The sequence below is a fragment of the Colossoma macropomum genome, unplaced genomic scaffold (assembly GCF_904425465.1).
Source record: "Colossoma macropomum unplaced genomic scaffold, Colossoma_macropomum, whole genome shotgun sequence".
NCBI lineage: Eukaryota > Metazoa > Chordata > Actinopteri > Characiformes > Serrasalmidae > Colossoma > Colossoma macropomum.
In genome coordinates, this window is record NW_023494804.1 from 22,768,192 (window position 1) to 22,788,625 (window position 20,434).

General features: G+C 39.8%; 1 protein-coding gene across 3 annotated transcripts; it reads left to right on the plus strand.

The window, feature by feature from the left end:
- The first annotated feature begins 7 nt into the window (after nucleotides 1–7).
- Nucleotides 8–20,066, plus strand: smad2 (SMAD family member 2). Of its 3 annotated transcripts, none has more exons than XM_036594542.1 (12): nucleotides 8–181; nucleotides 465–568; nucleotides 2,966–3,415; nucleotides 10,407–10,496; nucleotides 11,034–11,227; nucleotides 11,500–11,634; nucleotides 11,826–11,888; nucleotides 12,251–12,304; nucleotides 12,497–12,709; nucleotides 14,761–14,898; nucleotides 16,116–16,260; nucleotides 19,153–20,066. In XM_036594542.1, exons 3-12 carry the CDS (start codon nucleotides 3,177–3,179, stop codon nucleotides 19,274–19,276), a joined length of 1,395 nt encoding a protein of 464 aa, XP_036450435.1. In that variant the 5' UTR covers nucleotides 8–181; nucleotides 465–568; nucleotides 2,966–3,176; the 3' UTR covers nucleotides 19,277–20,066. The 3 variants fall into 3 exon arrangements, with proteins under 3 accessions (XP_036450435.1, XP_036450433.1, XP_036450434.1); XM_036594540.1 differs by having other exon boundaries at nucleotides 10–181; nucleotides 11,826–11,900; XM_036594541.1 differs by lacking the exons at nucleotides 8–181; nucleotides 465–568 and having other exon boundaries at nucleotides 1,573–3,415; nucleotides 11,826–11,900.
- The last annotated feature ends 368 nt before the right edge of the window (nucleotides 20,067–20,434 follow it).

A 20,434-nucleotide genomic window follows, 5' to 3' on the forward strand; every position in this document is an offset into this window, starting at 1 on the left:
TTAGGTTGTTCGCATGCGAGAGGCCGCCGTCGTCTGCTGCTGTAATTTGGCCACAGAGGGAAAGAAAATACAGTTTAAAATCGATTTTTAGACACTCAAGAATAGAGATAAAAGTCGGGTTTTGCTGTGGAGTATATATATGTTTTTGCGTCTGCATAAAGCCCGACCACTCATTGTTCAGGTGAGTTTTTTTTGCCCCCCGAAAATAAACTGATTCGCGAACACGTCTCTAACCTGTTTATTTTTCTGTCAAACAAAGTGGCGAAGGCTGCGAGCTTAACTTAGCGGGTTTTTCGAGCTCCGGCATCGCCACGAAAACGCACGAACACACCTCCTTCATCGCTAAAAAACTACCACAGCTCCCTCATTCACTTCATTTACAAAAACCCCTTAAAATGCTGTTGTGTTTTTAATCGGGGCCGGTTCCAGCTGCATTCAAGCTCCGGGTTTGTTCTCGTTTGTAGCCGCTAGCATCAGCCCTCTCTCTCGCTCCGGGGACTCGGTCGGTCGGACGACGCTTTCATGCAGCCATCCAACTCCTCCATTTCCATCAGTCCGTCTGCTTGAGGTAAGTGCTGTACCCATAAATCCCTTTTAAATTAGGGAATAGATATTTAACTCTTTTTGCATCAAGCTAGCGATTGCTAACGTTGCCTCGGCATTAGCTTGGACGAGGCTGAAGTCAGCTTCTCATTCGAATTTTCCCGTTCCACCTTAAATGGTGCAGCGCTTATTATTATAACGCCTGAGGCGCCAGAATGTAACTGCTGCACCATTTAAGGTGGAACGGGAAAATTCAAACAAGAAGCTGGCGAATAGGAAGCCAACTTCAGCCTCGTTTAGCATGGCCTATTGGGTACAATTTTTCTGCTACCCCGCTACCGGTTTGTCGGTTTTGTTGTCTAATCGAGTGTAGAAGTTTGAGATGGGTTTTTTAATCGTTAAGCTTGGTGCACTTTTGGCATTAGCTAATGTTATTTACATGTCTGCTGTTTAGCCGCATCGGTCGTCTGCTGCATGTCTCCTACACAAGTCAGTTTTGTGTAAAGATGCTCGTACAATAAACGGTATAGACCGTTATAATTGAAAGGTTAGTCATTGAACCAAATGCCATCGCCAGACCTTCCCACACGCTCCACTCTCCAAACGCAGCATAAAGAGATTAATTAGGCACCAGGCTCTCCAAGACGAGCCATCAGCTCCACGGACTTTAGTCCTGAAACAGTTGTATTAGAGGTTTTTAATGCTGAAATTTGGCTCGCTGTATGCTCACATACTCGTGTCCTGCTTTACACGACTCTTATGAAGTGAACGTAGTACCCCTCCAGCTGCTTAAAGGAGAATTCCGTCTGTTGTTAGAAAAATGTATATAATTTAATGGTTGAGATGTAAACAAAGTTATTCGGAGTGATTCGATGTGAAATGGCGTCTTGCAGAGAAATTTGTCGACTCAGGTTTCTTTACAGTGATGGTGATAGGAACCAGGGGTCATGACGCCTACAATGCAAATGTAGCTATTTAATTTACTATCCAAAACCACCAGTAAACCTGCACGTACCTTCAGTTTTTTTAATGTTTCGTTGAAAAATTGTAAAATAGTGGTCAGTCTGAAAATAAGTTTTCTTTAGGGATTATTTTGCCTTGCAGCATCATGCATGCATGTCTCTGCCATAACAGTTTATAAAAGTATATGGTTTTGGCCATAACGTTATTTCAGAGCCATCATAAAACCATACCTCAGGCAACATACTTGGAACTATATCATGCTGTAACTATGAGGGAGCTTTTTTAAGGCATTGAACACTTGAGACGCCTGGTTCCTATCACCACTACTGTGAGCAGTTCTGCCTCAGTTTCTCAGAAAATGGAGCATTTCACATCAAACTGCTGAGTAACATTGTTTACGTGTTAATGAACAGTTAATAATAAAGATAATTTGAAAAATTGGTTGAATTCTCTTTTAAAATATGGTCATCGGTTTACCCTTGTGCCTTCTCATCAACTACTGAAGTGTTTTAGCTTCAGTCTTGAATGCGTCTGTTTTAGGGATAGCAGTGATTTGAATGCTGATGCTTTGGGATTTTCGTTTATATCCACTAATTTTTCCATTTATTTTGTCTCCAGCTATGTTTTTGCTGGTCATTTGGAAAGCATTCTTTCTTCATTGTGGCTCGTTTCCGCTATGATAAATAAGCTTATGGCAGCAAGGCTCTCTCTGGGAATTGGCCATTTTGTAAAGCTAATGCAATAGCCCTGGATTCCTAATGTTTACTTCCACTTCCTCATGTTCACAATCAACGTTTAACGGGCAGTGAGGTCAGAGGACATCACTGTCACTGCTGCCTGCAACAAGAAAGGCTGATCTTACCTAATGGCATGGTGTGTCTCCTTCTTGAGTGGAACCAATTTTAAAATTATACTGGGAAATGAAAAGGCTTGCATGCATGCATTCCCTCTCCATGAATCAAATATTGAACTTTTGGCTTGCATTATCTGTAATCTGCTCTGTGGTCAGGCTTGTGCCCCCAAGAAACCGTGCTTCTCATTCTTTATAGAAAATACTGCTGCACTGCTTCATTAGTTCACTTACAGCTCTTTTAACTAACCTTTTTTATATATTGTTCATAGGAAATGCAGATGCACTGGCTTAAAGCAAACCTAGTAATTGACAAATCATAGACCACTTGACCTAATTATTTTGCTGTTGCCTGCGGGATACTGATAACCAAGTTAGTTTTGCTCTTCAGTTTGTCAAGGTTGCCTTAAATGAACCTGTTAACCCTTTTTGTTTTATTTGTGTTTGCAATGCATGTGAATCGGTAGCAGTAGTGTTCTTGGCATCTAGGTTGGAGGGGTGTGCCTCGGGGTGTGGGAACAGTATGGAGGTTCTCCTCTAATCCCTTTTGAGCCTGTGTTTTGCACGGTCTGTCATCAGACTTTTTGATTTCTGTTTTTCTTCACTCAGGTAACCCCTCGCCCCCTCCCTTCCCTGTTCCATCTCCTAAGCGCCTCTTCCCGCCCCCTACCCCTCCCCCCCACTAACGCTCCCACAGAACCCTAGCCCAGTGGCCCTCTTCCTAAATCCCTGTTAGGAAAGCGAGTTCTCGCCTCCGTCTGCATCTCTAACCTACCTGCCCAGGAGGGGGCTGACCAAACGCTCGCCTGAAACCCCAACAATGTCGTCCATCTTACCATTCACCCCTCCGGTGGTGAAGCGCCTGCTGGGTTGGAAGAAATCTGCCAGCGGCTCGGTTGGAGCGGGTGGGGGCGGAGAGCAGAATGGCCAGGAGGAGAAATGGTGCGAGAAGGCCGTGAAGAGCTTGGTGAAGAAGCTGAAGAAGACAGGCCAGCTGGACGAGCTGGAGAAAGCAATCACCACACAGAGCAACAACACCAAGTGTGTGACCATTCCCAGGTATGCCAAAGCCAATGAGAACGCCATCTCCACATAAACACACACCTTTTCATGCCTTCACACACCTTTTCAAGCCTTGCTTTTCCCCCCTGCTATCATGCAGTTTATGTTTACTCATAGCTATCAAAAAAGTATCCCCCTATGCTGTGAAAAGATACTTCCGAAGTTTTAATTGGACATGTATTTAATCCCAACTGTCGTATTAATATTGCCTTATTTTTTTATTTAATACTGAGGGTGCACCTACCACATTGGCATTGCTTTATTTTGTTTCTTTGTATTGTGTCTGTACCACACATCCACGCTGTATTCAGTTCAAGTCTGTCAGTTTGACTTTACTTCTCCTTTTCTTGTACCTTTCCCATTTCACCTCATCTGCACTCTGAGGCTCAGTCATCATGTTGAGTTTTCTTGCTTTTACTTTGGCGGATATTAACCTATCTAGAGTGAAAGGCTGTAATCTGAGAGTGTTTAGACACAACAAATTGAAACCTTGTGTTTTACCAAAAGAAGCACATTATCGGTGTTTGAAGAGCCAATTAAAAGGAAACAAATTCAGTTCTTGGCATCTCACATCTTTTTGGCGTTACTGACGTATCACACATTCATATTCATTAGAGATGCGTGGTAATCTTATGCATTAAATCAAGATTAGCAGATAATTCCTTAAAAAATTGACAGGCATCGGACAGATGTTTACATTTGGCCGATGTTTCAGACCAATAATTAGTTATTGTACTCCGAAAGAGCAGAATGTTTAGGTGACGCTGGACTACTATTGTTAAAATGTCTGTGTTTTATTCATTTTAATATATTTGTAGCTGTATAGAAGTAAATGCTGCATTTGTCCATGATGCTAGTCCAGGTAGATGTAGTCCCAAGTTCTACTTTTATAAATGCTTATTTAGGGGCAGATATGTGCATGAACCATATCGGATATTGTCTCTGATATCTCTCTCGGTGAATCCCTAATATTTGTTTTTTATTCTAACATTACTTACTTAATTTTAAGTGAATTCACAAAAAAGCAAGTTAAAGAACAGTTTTAACAGCCCCCTGTTAATTGTACATGACTGTAGCCCTAACAATGTGGAGTTGGCAGGTGGGCTCATGGGCAGTGGCCCATTCAGTGAGGACTGAAGTTGCTGTCTTGCTTTGCTGTCACCCATGTAACCTTTGGGAATGTCCATAACATCAGAAGTGTTCTGATCATTCCAGTTACGTTAACGCTTATTAGAAAAATCTGTTTTCATCACTGACTTTTGCATTTCACTTTCATTGATAAACTTTTCACCTCATCTATTTTTTTTATTATTTATTTATTTTTTTTTGAATTTCTGGCTTTTGCATCCATTTTTTTTCCTCCAAATTTTTAAAATTTCCAGAAATGGGTGGATGGGAAAACCCACAAGTTAAAAAGAAAAAACTAATTATCTATGCTAAGCTTTCTTTGAAAAAATAGAAACGAGCACACCTTTTTAATTTGTATTCAGCTTATGAAGACTGAATTATCAGCTTTAACTCGCATATGAGATCATTACGTTTGGCAGAAAGGAAAAAAAGCCAAAATCTTAAGCTGTTCATGCTAAAGCTGGAGTTTATGAAGGTGCGTTTAGTGGACACTGCATCTACAACAAGGGATTATATTAAAGTCCTGCCACTTAAGATCCTACAGGGTTTCGCAGGTCAGCCATCTTTAGTAAGACTTTAGTCACCCTATACAGCAAAGATGACCCATGTCAGCTGATTGTGGTGCTTTAAATTCGTCAAGGGAACTCATTCACCTTCTTTCTTCCCTTGAGAGCTTGTCTGGAGAGATTTCTCAGGGTGGGAAAGTTTACTGCCAGTGTGGGTTTTTTCTGCTCTAATCAGACCGCTAACCTTGGAGATTGGTGGGAATGGCTGAAGACATCGTCTGCACTAGTTCTCATGTTTTGTAATAACTATCTCAAATGCCTCCTAATACAGACTGACCCCTTAGTCTCCATTACTTTTTTCACTTTTACACATGCATATGATCCAAGTCCTTTGAGCTTATTTGAAGACCTGAAAATAAGTAATTCTTTTTTGTATTTGTTGGTTTAATTAAAGGGGCTTTTACTGAATTAAAGTTATCATTTAGTTGTCGTAATTTTTTGGAATTGTGTTGCTTAAGAACAAAAGTATTTAATTTAAATGTTTGTATGAGTGAGAAAAATATGGACATCTCTAGCAAGATATTGGTGGGAAGAAATATTCTCTCCCCTACGCCCCCAGTAGATCTTTTACCTTTTGTGGATGAATGCACCTACTGTTTGTTACCACACTGTTAACCAGACTTCACTTCAGGGTTTTGAAATGAGCACTCAAGCTTGAATAGTTTGATTAATGGTTTTGAGTCTACTATGCGCTGAATGCTGATTTTCAGCTATGTGTGGATGATAAATGCTTGATAAACCCTCTTGCTCTTGATAAACCAGCTTATTTAGAAATAATTAAATAGATGGGGAAGTTTGCCATTATAACTATCATAAACTAATGTTAATAATAAGTGTGGCGATGGATTAGCAGTTTTTCCCCTGATAAAATTGAGGAGCTATTTTATATTTTATTGAAATTTGTTTCTTATTTGGATAATCTATCTCAATCTCAGCTGCAGCTGCTTCCAATTAGTTTTATTAGTCATTTGAAACTAGAGCCATTGGTGGGCTTTTGCTCGCATGTAGGTTGCTAAACGCTGCACACAAGTGTTGAATCACAGTCGTGTGTGCTTATTCACTGTTTTTGTTTGTCCTGTTTTAAGGAAAACAAACCCTTATCTGTGATAATGTAACTTCCGGTTGAAGCTCCTGGCAGCCCCCGCTATCAGCCCAGGTCCCTTTGAGAAGAAGCACTGATAGGGTATCTGTAGACATGCCTTCAGCGAGTGCAGAGATGCAAAGAGCATTTTTTTTTTTTCCATCAGCTCTCCTAGCGAGAGTGATGGGGTTGCATTTCTAAAGCTTATTGATTGTAACATTAGCACTCTGTTGTCTGGCTGCCTCTGTGTGGTGGTATTAAGACCCCGTTTTCATCCACTTTGATAAATCCGCCGAGAATGGAGACTGTATGTGCACGTATAATTCCATCAATTGATGAAGGAGCGCATAATGGTCTCCAGGTCAGTATTTACGTAGAGCAGATGACATTATCTTCTAAGCAGACAGGATATCACATTGGTCCTGTAATGGGGGGGGGTTTGTTGGTTAAGCAATGATGACAAAAAGCAGAATACTGACACAGGATACTAATTTTGTCCTAAAGATAGCTGTTTTAATTTTGATTAAGTAGAAATATGATGGAAAAAAACTCAAGTCAAATAGTTTTTTATTGATCTCAAATATAAATGTATTGGCCAAGCCATAAGCTAGATTTTAATGTTAAACTTTTGCCCAACTTAAATGTAGTTTGCTAATGCCACTACTTGTAGAATAGCTTATTGTACAAGAGTTATGTACATATCTAAAGGAAAGCTTGCTTTTCTCTAAATGTTGCTGTTTTTAGGTTATCACAGCTTTGCACATAAGCATTCAGCACTTAACTTCTAGCCCCCAAACCCCATTGTTATTTATCATGGAACAAAGAGCACTATACATTAGAGACCCTCGCTGAAATGATGGGTTTACACCTACCTCTTACAGGATTATGAAAATGACAACTTGGCGTGCGTTCAGAGGACGCAACCTGAGGAGGAGACGTATCAGCTGCATTGCTCATTTTTCAGCCATCATAATTCTTAGATTATAGGCTGAGGACATATGGTTCTCTCTGATGCAGTGGTCTGCCCCTCTAGTTTAATCTCTTCTGGGATCAGTTTTGAGACTTGGCATTGAGACTTGGCATTGAGGTGGAGAAGTGAAGTGCTAGCAAAATGTTTTCTGCTTCAAATAACTTGTAATTTTTAATAAATAAAGTTATCCTATCAAGAGCAATTGACTTAAAGTCATCTTTAGGTTTTATCCTGACTGTGATAAGCATGCAGAGATTGTTTTGGAGTGGCTTTGGCCTCTTGAGACAATGGGCTGCTAGCAGATGGGTTCTTAGTGGAGGAGTGGGGTTGGGGTCTCTTGCACTCCAGGGAACTGGGGCTAATTCCCCCAAAATGTGTGTCACCAGTCTGGAAATCGGACGTTCACTGATACTGTTGGTATAGAAGGCTTAAGTGCTCAATTCAACCTTAAGTATGCAAAGCTACAGCTATTCTGTTAAGAATTAGACTTAAAAGCGATTCTAAAAATGGCGTGTTTGGAGTAGAACAGTGTATTGCATATATTTGGATGACTGCCAATAAACATGCATTCTTGTTGGCATAAACCTTTTAGTACTTTAAATATTTTTCTTTTCACATGTGGATAGTCCATATTAAGAGTAGAAAAGAGAGATAGTGATATGAGCTATGTCATTTTTAAGTAGCTTTGTGTATGCAGTAAATGGCTATTATCACAATGGTCACCGTTGATTATATTGGAATAATAGAAGGAGCATATTTGAAATATTAAATAATGATTGGTCTCTTGGTTTGGAAGAGTGATTGTTAATTTAAGGTTTGTATTCTGTTTAGCAACTATGCTTTTGTGTATTCGAGGAGGTTGTTGAGAAATCTTCCAGCTACTGTGATGTTGAAACTAAGCCCCCTTCCCCTAACACAGCTCATTTCACTTAATGTGAACGTGGGTAGTTTCACTTCTTTACTGGCCTTTATTTTTGATTTTGCCCTTTGCCTCATTTTCTCATTGCCATGCAAACTCCAGCACTGTGGCAAAACATTGTAAGCATACAAAACATTTATTTTGGGTACAGTGATTGGAAAAAGATTTTTTTGGTCTTTTGGTTTTTATGTAGTTTGTTATTTGCTGCTAACGCCTGCTACTACAGTTCTCAGTGATGTGCTCTTTGATCACTGCTTAATTGCTCAAAAAAATAGTGGGCAGGGTTTGGGCAGATTTTTATTCGTCAGTGAACCGCCTGTGAGGAATAAAATTACCCATCAATTTATCAAGCTTTTCCCTGGCACATAATAAGAAGTTAATATCCTGAAGGAAAGGGACACATTATATCCGAAGCAGAGTATCATTCAATATCTCGGGTAACGCCACTGCATGAGCGTCACCCTCATTGCCCTTTCACTTCAGGTAGTAGGGGATTTAATACTCTGAGGTTCAGTGAAGGTAACCAAATAATGCTTTTTCAGTTGGACTCTTCTTTGATTATTTTTTTTTTTCCTCTATTGCCTTTAGATTCCAGAAGGTTTCCTACACACAGGTTATGTATTCTAATCAATTAATGAAAGAATTTCAGCATAGAAAGCACCACTGGTCGTCATTCTACCCCCTAATATAAGGCCCCAATAATGATGAGAGATAAGACATTGAAACATCACTGCTTGCAGTATGATTAGGGCCAAATCCCCTTTTGTTATTGTCTCACCCAAAATAACTGCACAATGTACTTTCAGTATTAAAATCATTATTAATAAATAAGCCAAAAAAAAACTGAGATGTGACACATTTGAAATTCTGTTTTTGATAATGATCAATCAGAATTCCAGTTTAACCAACCTCCTTTTCTGCCGTGTCAAATTTATTGTTTAGGTTTTAGAGGGCTCATTGATTAGTGTGGGAGCTCACTGATGGGTGGCGCTAACAAAAAGGGGGGAAATCAGAGCCATAATGACAGCATCTCAGCTACGGCAAAGAGCTACACAAAATCGCATTTTCTCTGCACACACTGCACTTCACTCCAACACCAGTCATTTGACTTTCTGTTGTCCTCTAACTTGATGTCATTTAAGCAACAGAACACTACAGAACAGGTTCGATTTCAGCTTACTGCCACTGTACTTTTGTACTCTTGTCATGGGTGGCACTGTTCAGGTCTGCAGCCTGCTCACTAAGCTAACCGTAAGGTAGCCTGTCAGCGTACAGATCCAAACACCACAGAACAGGTTTAATTTCGTCTTTCCTCCCTTCAGTGGTTGCTCAGTTTCACTCTCTCAGATTTGAATCATTATTTTTTAATCATCTAAACCTGTGTTCCATGTATTAGTAAGCCAGAATCATGAAAATGTTTTGGTTTGGCAAAGCTTTTAGCCTGCTAGCAAAGCTAATGCTAACCAGTTCCTCTCTCCTAGTTAGCAGCACTGTAACATTTAGCAACTGCTCGATAGATAGCTTGACATTTGTTGAATGATGGCTTGAAAATCATGCATTAGTTTTACTTATTTGGTAACCATGTAAAGCAAACTAAAAAGCATTATGAGTGCCCCATTCCTCCTGACTATAGAATACTCAAGACTCCTGAAAGGAACAGAATAGAGATGTATGGAAAACAACACTTGCTGAAGACGTTTGCTTTTCCTAACTACACCATGTCATTTTTTCAACTTAATATGTTTGAAATCAATTAATTAATTACTTTTGTAGAAATACAGCAGTGATGTCTTTTAAACTTTATTTTTTTTTCAAAGGTTGCCCAAGGTTTTGTACATGTCTAACAAAGTTTGAATGAAAATGTAGTATTTTTTAGAAAAATATCATTCTGTTTTCAACTCATTTATGTCCTGTACTGCATGTTTAAATGTTAAACTGTCTAATCCAACCCGCCATGAAAACTATCTCTTAACATTTCCTCAACTCACTTTAATTCCATTGTAACATAGCGGCCGAACTGTAACACACTGTAATTATTGAAGTACATTTGTCAGTTTGTCCTGTTTTTTTTTCCCTCATCTCACTGTCGTATTGTGGTTCGTCCATTTGAGTGGCTTCTTTTATTTGAGGTGAACTGCATTGCAGCCTCCAGACGCAGAACATCTCCAATAAAAGAAAAAACACATTTTATATCCCACCATTGTACATCACCTTGGTATTTTTGAATGAATCATGCCCCATGTTTATCATTTTTTGTTTGTTTGTGTTTTTTGTTTGTTTTTTTTTCTTTTTCTTTTTGTTTTTTTTTACTTTTCTGTGCACAGCAATTGCTCTGAAATTTGGGGACTGAGTACACCAAATACGATAGAACAGTGGGATACCTCAGGCCTATACAGCTACCCTGACCAAACCAGGTGACTATCCTCTCCTGTCATTGTGCTGCACTCACCCGTGCCGTGGGATCCGGTCCACTCAGGTTCGGAGAGAGAGCGCAGAAGCCTTCCTGTTCTCTTCCTCCAGGGGCTGTGTATTTCACTTTAACTTTTCAGGCCTTTCTTAGTGATTTTAATCTAAGTGAAGGATTAAAATTTGAGATCTTATTTAAAATGCTAAGTATTAGCTGAGTTAAACTTGTTTAGTTTATTGTTTAGCACGTTTTTCTTATTCATACACTCTCATCCTCTTAGGGACAAGCTTAATGGTAGTTATTTTTTGTAGTTGTAATACTATTTAAAAAGTTACACTTTTGGTACTTGACAGGCTTGTTTTAGGTCTAAACCAAATCTCTTCCCTCTCTCCATCCATGTTCTTCTTCCTCTGACCATTTGGCACGTTCCCTCTACTCCTCTGTTTTCTTTCTATCTCTCTGTTTCTCTCTCTCTCTGTTTCTCTCTCTCTCTCTTTCTCTTTCTCTATCTCTGTCTCTCCTCTCCTGTGTGTGCCCGTGTCAGATCCCTGGATGGCCGTCTGCAGGTGTCTCACCGTAAGGGGCTGCCTCATGTCATCTACTGTCGTCTCTGGCGATGGCCGGACCTGCACAGCCACCATGAGCTACGCGCCATCGATACCTGCGAGTACGCCTTCAACCTCAAAAAGGACGAGGTGTGCGTCAACCCCTACCACTACCAGCGGGTGGAGACACCAGGTGCAGAAAAGCATGCTTTAAATATGTTAAATTGGTTCTCTTGGTTGCTCTAGTCAGCTTCCTGAATTTTAAAGGCTTTACACTGTAAATCAAATTTTTGGGGGATGAACATTTATAGTAACTTAAAGCTGCTTAGCTTTTAATATGTTATTGTGTGGAAAATGCAACATGTAAACATTTGTGCAGCATGTTCCAAAAACAATTGTTCTGTTATTTTAACAGTTTCTCTGATTCTTACCTAATGCATTGGTTTTGAATGCTTGCTTCTGTAGTCCTTCCTCCTGTCCTAGTGCCAAGACACACGGAGATTCTGACTGAGCTGCCTCCTCTGGATGACTACACCCATAACATTCCTGAAAACACCAACTTTCCTGCTGGGATTGAACCCCCTAACAACTACATACCAGGTACCCAGCATGCCTTTCTTTCTATGGCATCTTTTACTGAAATCATGTGTTTACAGTGTCCTCATCCCATCTATTTGTATATTAGCTGATTACAGAGGAACTGCAGCATGAGTTGTCATTTTTCATGCCAGTGTGCATATGCAAAATATAGTAAGCGTGTATGTTGTGTGGTGTTTTTGGTCCATCCACAGAGACTCCTCCGCCAGGCTACATCAGTGAGGATGGAGAGACCAGTGACCAGCAGTTGAATCAAAGTATGGACACAGGTACATTCCCACAGTGTCTAACACTACATGGGAATGGCTGTGTGTGTGTGTGTGTGTGTGTGTGTGTGTGTGTGTGTGTGTGTGTGTGTGTGTTTGTGCCTTTTAGCCAGTAAAGTATTTCATGCTCTTACTGTGGTAGTCTTGTTCAGCTTTTGCTAGACTCTGATGTTTAATATTTACATTATAATACTTAAAAATAAACATTTGTGTCCATTAAAGTCAATTAGGATTGAAAGTAGAAAGGAAGAGTGGGCTTATTTTTATCCCTGTGGTTCTTTGGTGTGTAGGCGCTCAGTTTGTCTTGGAATGTGTTGAAGTGTTAAAAATACATTTTCTATTTTCTTGGCCAGGCTCTCCTGCAGAACTGTCGCCGAGCACGCTCTCGCCCGTCAATCATGGCATGGGTAAGGGCAACCTGTTACATCATCTTCCTGAACCCACACTGCTTTCAGTGCTATGCTCAGATTTAGCAGCACTCATTATGAAAATGATCAGAAATCAGTTTAGAGCTTAAGCACAACTTTTTTTTTATAATATTATTATTATTATTATTATTATTACAAATTTGAGAACCGTGTGTCTTGTCTTTATTGTAGATCTGCAGCCGGTGACCTATTCAGAGCCTGCCTTCTGGTGCTCCATAGCCTACTATGAGTTGAACCAGCGGGTGGGGGAGACATTCCATGCCTCGCAGCCCTCCCTCACTGTGGACGGCTTCACGGACCCCTCCAACTCTGAACGCTTCTGTCTGGGCCTCCTGTCCAACGTTAACCGCAATGCCACTGTGGAGATGACCCGGAGACACATAGGTATACACTAGGGCCTTTATGGCCAATATAGGTGTTTAACTGATGTACAGAAGCTAAAAATTCAGATAATTAATGATGTTGGCCAGTGTTGTTTTGTGGTCAAAAAAAGATTTCAGTAGTGTTAGTGTTTTACTTCCTGATACACTATGTGGCCAAAGGTGTGGGGACACCCCTCTTAATTATTGGGTTCAGGTGTTTCAGCCAAACTGCTAACAAGTGTGTAAAATTAAGCACATAGCCATGCAGTCTCCATAGACAAACATTGGCAGTAGAATTGGTCTTATGGAAGAGCTCAGTGAGTTAAAATTTTGCACTATTATAAGGTGCTCTTATTGCTACAAGTCATTTTGCGAAATTTCTGCAATGCTAGATCTGCCATGGTCAAATGTGAGTGTGAAACAGTAGCATCTAGGAGAATTAACAGCTCTGCCATGAAACTGTAGACCACCCAATGGTAGAGTGGGATCAGCGAGTGTATAAATATGTAGCATGTGATAATGACCCGTCCTCTGTTGCATCACTAACTACAGAGTTCCAAGCTGCCTCTGAAAGTAACATCAGCACAAGAACTGTGCCTCGGGAGGGTAATCTTAACGTTACAGCACACAAGACATTTTAGACAACTATTTGTTTCCAACACTGGCAACAGTGGGAAAGCCCTGTATGTGTATGTGCCACTGCAAAAAGCAAGCTCCATAAAGACATGGTTTGACAAGTTCGGTGTAGAGGAACGCTACTGTACAGTGCCTGCAGAGCCCTGACCTCAACCCCACTGAACACCTTCGGGATAAATGGGACCATTGCTTGCGAGTCAGCCTTTCTCATCCAACATGAGTGCCTGACCTCACAAGTGCTCTTTTGACTGAATGAGCACAAATTCCCACAGACACCCTCCTAATTTTTTGTAAAAGGCCTTCCCCTCATATAGGTGCAGTTGTGTGGTGTCCACATACTTTTGATCATATTGTGTGTTGTTAACTGTCAAATATTATTCTGTTTTCTTTTGTGAAGTTTCTTAAGCTCATGAGTAATAATTCTGCCTTAATTCCTATTCAAACGGCATTAAGCTTACATGTGGTCCTGCAGTGATTTCTACTCTCTTACAGGTGCTTTTTGGTGCTTCTCTTTACAGTTACTTTTATTGCCATCCAGGTTGACTATGTTGTTGTTTTTAAGCCCATCTCCTCTTAAAAAAAAACTACAGGCCAAATTACCTACTTTTTTCACCAAACTCAGTAGTGCTCTGATAATTTTAGTTCCGTCCAGATACACATCTCCGTGTTTTTCCAGGCAAATGTTGCCTCGTGCTGGGGGTAAAAAGATTTTCCGAAACGGAAACTGGATGGTTTTGAAGGCTCAGTCAACCATAAACTTGGTCTGAGTGATGAAACATCAACTCCACCTGGGTATCATTATCAGGAGTATACGAAGAAAAAATCATTGTGAAAGAAAAGTAAGATTCTGTAGACTCGTTAATAGGTCAATTACAATAAGCTATAAGTATAAAGGGGCAATTACAATGGTAACTACAGATATGAAGCATTATGTCTAACTTTTTTTTTAAAAAGTTCTCTATAAATAATGACTAGTTGTGTCACTCCGTTTCTTAAGGACCTGATGCTCAATTCTGATCAAAATAAAATACAACCAAAAGAATTTCTCTCGCCCGGTGGTAATTTGACATCTGCATGCGAGAGTTTCACAACTGAGGAGATGTGTTTAAAAAAAAAAACAAACAAACAAAAAAAAACACAAAAAAAAGGTGCAGACAGCTCCTGATAAACTAATCCAATCTGAATAGCGCTTTAAGTATGGGGATATCATTTATCTTATTGGTATTGGCAGATAATTTTTTTTTATTTTTTTTTTAAATAATAAGGTATATGATTTTGGTTGGGCACTTTACACAGATCACACAAGCAGGATCAGTAGAAGTGCTGTTACCAAGGAGAAACGTTTCCATCCCATCAAAGGAAAGAAATGGACTAATGTATCTGTTAATGGGTTAGTATTTGTGGTCCCGTTTACGCTGTTGTTGATGATGTGTGCAGGCCGAGGAGTCAGGCTGTATTACATCGGTGGAGAAGTGTTTGCTGAGTGTCTTAGTGACAGTGCCATCTTTGTTCAAAGCCCCAACTGTAACCAGAGGTATGGCTGGCACCCTGCGACTGTCTGCAAAATCCCCCCAGGTAAGCTGCATGTGTGCTCGTCCAGCCATGGTTTTATTTGGAGACCTTTCCTTTCTCTCAGTGCTACTCAACCTGAGCTTGTGTGTGGTTGTTAGTTCGAACAATCTGATGTGAATAATATGATTAACATTGTGTCAATCAAGTTTTCTTGCCCTGATCTTTTAATCTGACAGTTACTTTAAAATATTGTTTAGCGTGTTCATAGTGTGACACTTTAAACTGACACTGTTATTCAAGTTTGTCCAGCATGTGAAGTAGCCTAATATAAGTGTTACTGCTTGAGCTGGGCACTCAAGTTTACATGTGTTACAGAAGGTGGCTAGGTTAACAACAGTGGCATTGTAGATATTACAAGTGGCTGCTGGGCTGTTTTGGTTTTTCATTTTAAAGTAGTTTCACACTGACATTTAAACTGTGTTCACCTCTGAAAATGAGCCTCATTGGTGTAAGTTGTGGTTTGTCTCCTTCTACAACCATTGTGTAAATAGCCTTAATGGTGAAAAATATAAAATAACACCTTACTTTAGTCTTAACCCTGTCCTCTTCTGTAAAGGATTTGATGACCCTTGATCTCGTTGCAAATTTTCTCTTGTTAATGTGATTTTCAGTATTATGTTGGTACAAAGCTAACAGTGGTTAAATCAGCTTTTTTCACCGAAGTTCTCTAGCTTAAACACAGATATTTGAAGCTTTTAACAGATGTTTCTATAACATTTGTTCTTTACTTTGGATGTTACTATTTGGTTTTTTACTGTCTCTCTCTAAATGTTATTGGACTCAGTTAGCCTGATAGCAGTATGCTCAACGGGATATCGTCCTTTTAGTCCCCAAAAGCCTGTTTACATGAGAGAGGGCCAATATGAAATGACTGTCTGCTGAATTAGGCACTAAACAAAATTTAGTACTGCGATATGTGATGTTACATTGCTGTTTTACACAGTCTTGTCCCTCTGAAACGTCCATACGAAACTGCAGCTATGGCGGTGAAAGTATGAAGGCTGGGTGAATGAGTGGTGGGCCATTTGCTCTATGTGGCACTGCATTGAGCAGCAAATCCTGACATCCTATAGATTCATGTTTTCTGTGAGAGGGAAATACGGCAAAATGGCAGAGACTTAACATTTTTGAATATTCCGGGTGGTAGCTACAATATTGAGCAGTACTGATTTCAGTTCAGTTTAGGACATCCCTGTTTGATGTTATGTCTTTCTTCCTAGGCTGTAACCTGAAGATCTTCAACAACCAGGAGTTTGCTGCCCTCTTGGCCCAGTCGGTGAACCAGGGCTTTGAGGCTGTCTATCAGCTGACCAGAATGTGCACCATTCGCATGAGCTTTGTCAAAGGCTGGGGGGCTGAGTACAGGTAGGGATGTTGATAATCAGGTAGTAATTATAATACGAACCCAATTACAAAAAAGTTGGGACAGTAAGTAAAATGCAAATAAAATCAACTTTTGAGTTTCATTATTTTTTGTAAAAATATGCTCATTCTGAAACTGATGTCTGCAGAAAGGCCTCACCTTTTACGAGTAGGGATGCATTGATACTTATACTGCTATCAAGTATAGGGCCGATACGATGCTCATTTGCTTGTACTCAACCTCATAAAAATTCACTAATACCAACATCCGATACCAGGTGATACCATGTGACATAAGCCTAGTGTACACTGCCATGCTAATGAACAAATAACTCAAGCTTGCAGTAAACAAGGCTCTCCTCTCATAGAGAAGTGTTATTGGTATTCGGATGCAAAGCTGTCGGTCACTTTAAACATTTCTCCTTGATATATATTCTTGCCAAACTTTACCTGTGTGATGTTTTAAACGAACACAGTCACAGCCGTGTCCCCCAAAGTGGGTTGAGACACCTAATGATGGCAACGAGTACTAGTCAATCAGAGGCAGACTAGGTGGGTCTGTGCAGAATGCTGGCAGGAAAGGCATCAGTATATTGTTCTTCATTCTCCTATACTGAGGAAATGAAAAGGACTGAGGATTCTGCCAAATGTGAGGTCAGTTGAGCTTATTCTATTAATTCTAGCAGACGAAAAAGATTATTAATAACAATCGAAGCCTTTCGGCCCTGTACGCTCACTATGCATGTTGCGTAGGGCCCTGCAAAACACACAAGGGCCCCCCGTTCCCCTTGTGTCAAAGATGGGCAGATGAACCGAAACTATGCACGAGTGAATTGTGGGAATAGGCATCAGGTAAACTTCTCTCGTTTCAGCGTTTGATGTCAAAGTGGAATACAGCTATTTATTGCATTTTAATGCCAACGAGCAGCGGTGTTTACTAACTGTAGCTCAGAAAAGATAATCGCGTCCCCTGTAAATGCGTGTGCACTAAATGAGACTCGCAGCAGCAGCCTCTGTAGAGACCAGTCCAGTCCAGACAGAATATGGGCATGATAGGCGCACATCATTTTAAAACAAGACAATGATTATCTCATCTCTCAGTTTAAGGTTTATTTACAACTAATGCAAAAAGAAAGCTGGGTTGACAATATTAATTAAATACTCAATTTAAAATGTTGATTAGCAGGGCCTGCTGGGCAATATGGATGCACATCTCTCAGTAAATAATAACCATCAAATATTCAGCCAAGCCATAGTATAAGTAGTATTTTATAGTTGAAAGTGTGTAAAAGGAAATGTGGGGGAGCCACTTTAAATGGGCCTGATGCAGCTGATAAAATTAATAGTAGTATTATCTATAACTATAAATAATTTGTTTGTACCTCATTCTGTTATGTATAAGTCTAATTATTCTTAGACTGACATGGAACAAATTGTTATAAAGGAGGGAGGATTGTAGTGGGAGCACCGGGGTGTCAGGGGCGACAGTGTGGCAGTTGCAAATGATTTACATGGGTCAGGTAGGAGGGCCGCTTTGTAGAATTTTGCTTAGGATCCCAGGGAGGTCAGTAACAGCAATAATCAGTGTTAAAGGTATGACAGTTGGTCAGTGTAGCTGGCTTGGCTAGCTAGGTAGTTAGCTTAAGCTAGGTAGCTGCCTGTGTAGCCCACAGTTTTTCTAAGGTGACGTGGTAGAGAAATGTAAAAGTGTCAAATTCCAGTATGTTGGGTTTTGTGACAAATAACAGACGTATTCCTTGGTTTTGAAAATCACACCTATGTTATATTTAATCTGATGTTGGGCTGATGCAGATTGGTTTGTGGGTGTTTTCAGTTGTTTCTCTAGCCACACAATATTTTCACCTTTTTTAACCACTCTGATATCATCTCTGATATCAAAAGATTCAGGGAATCTGGAGAGTTCTTTGTGTGCTGTCTCAAACCATTACTGAATGCATATGATTGTCAAGCCCTCAGACTGCACTGCATTAAAAAGATGTGTTTCTGTAATTCCGCGGAAGCCGTATATAAACGGTGTCCTGAAACACCGCCAACTTCCCTGGGCTAAAGGTCATCTCTGATGGACTGACGCAAAGTGGAAACATTTATTGTGGTTTGACACCTTACTAATTGTTTATGGAAATTATTCACATTGTGCTCTCCAGGCAAAAGAGGAAAAAAGACCACCCCCGATGTTACCATTGTAAAGATCAAAAAACGCTGTCTCTCATGGCATGGTGGTGTGATAGTGCGAATGGCATGGGTATCTTGCACCCTCCTTGTTAAGCCCAGTATGCATATTCTGCATGTGTTACAACATTGTGGCTTCATTGAAACAGAGTGCAGGTGCTAGACTGGCCTGCCTGCAATCCAGAACGGTTACCCACAAAAAATGTGTGGCGCATTATAAAGCACAATATACAACAGCGAGACCCCAGACTGTTGAACACCTGAAGTCTTATATCAAGTGAGGAAGGAAAAAGAAATTCTGCTTTCACAATTACAACAATTTGTGTTCTCAGATCCCAAATGACTACTAAACTGTCATTGAAAGGAAAGGTTATGTAAAAAGGCTCCTGTCTCAACTTTTTTTGGATTATGTTGCAGGCATCAAGTTTAGAATAAGCGTGTACATTCAGCAGCATTTAGACAAATTAGTTGAAACGTTTATGTTTGTTCTTTGTACTGTTTTCAATTGAATACAGGTCAAGAAAGATTAGCAAATTTATTGCTTTTTGTTTGTATTTGGATATTACCTACTGTCCCAACTTCTTTGGAATTGGGTTTGTAGTAAATTTATTGTTAGAAAGGTCTTAATGAGTCGCTATTTGGTTTGTAAAACATGTTATGTATAGAAAACATGAACTGATTCTGATGTATGTGTCTGTGTGTCAGACGGCAGACTGTGACGAGCACTCCGTGCTGGATCGAGCTGCACTTGAACGGTCCGCTGCAGTGGCTAGACAAGGTTCTGACCCAAATGGGCTCTCCCACTGTCCGCTGCTCCAGTATGTCCTAATCACCAAGACAACGACCCCCACCCTCGAAAATGACAAATTCTACAATCACAACAAATGACAACTTAGAAGAACAACAGACTTGCTATAATCCCCCACTCATAGTACTTGTCTCTCGCTCTCTGTCTCTCTCTTTATCTCTCTGTCTTGCTCTCTCATTCCTGACGTTCTCACTGTTCGGAACTGAACATGGCACTTGCTGTCACATCAGCTTCATGCACCTTTTATTCGCTCTTTTTATTTTTTTCCCTCCTAAAATCCTCAATATTAAATGTATTAGTGATAGAATTTGAAATGTATATTGATTTTGATATTTTCATTTTGATAAATGAAGACCAGGGAAGGTGTGTCTGTAATAGAGAAGTACCAGAAGACAGTTGATAACTTGGCACAAATGTTTCAGTAAAGCATTCCCTCCCCTCGATGAAGTGACCACAAACTTTTTGCCGTAAATATTTTTTTTTTCCTGAAATACTTTGCCTAACAAAGCTTACTTTTGCTGGCAAAAAGTCGTATACCTTTTAACCTTGATATCATTGCTGAGACTAATCAACAAGGTCAAAGTTTTATTGCACCTAGCGCCCCCCCCCAAACCTTCGATTCTTGACAGTATTGCCAAAAGACACCTTAATCATTTACAATTCACGATTGCTGCGCCCAACCACTATAAAAGAATGTTGCCTTTGACTTGGAGTGTGCTGTTGTATGGCATGCTTCTTTTGAAATATAACGTGAACAGATAGGAATGTTTTAACAAAAAGGAAACCAAGCAAAAACAAAAAGAAAAAGGAAGAAAAAACCTGGACCAATTTTTTTTTTTCTTTCTTTCTCCCCAATATCTGTAGAAGCCCATATTGCCGCTCCCTGCTGCCGTTTTGTTCATTAGGTGAAATGCTCACTAGATCGCCGTGGAGTGGTTTTGGAGTCTGGTTTCCTTTTCTTAGAAAACGGTTTCTTTTTAAGTATGAGCAAAAATAAAAAAAAATTGATAAAAATGATCACACAATCCAAATCTTTCAAAAAAAATTCCAACCTTTTAAGCTTTAAGTGTTAATAAAGTAGGTTATTCTTCACAATCACAAGATTTTTTTCCTTTATCTTTCTTTTAGCTACTTTTTGTATTTTCATGTATTTTTATATATAAATATATTTAAAATCTT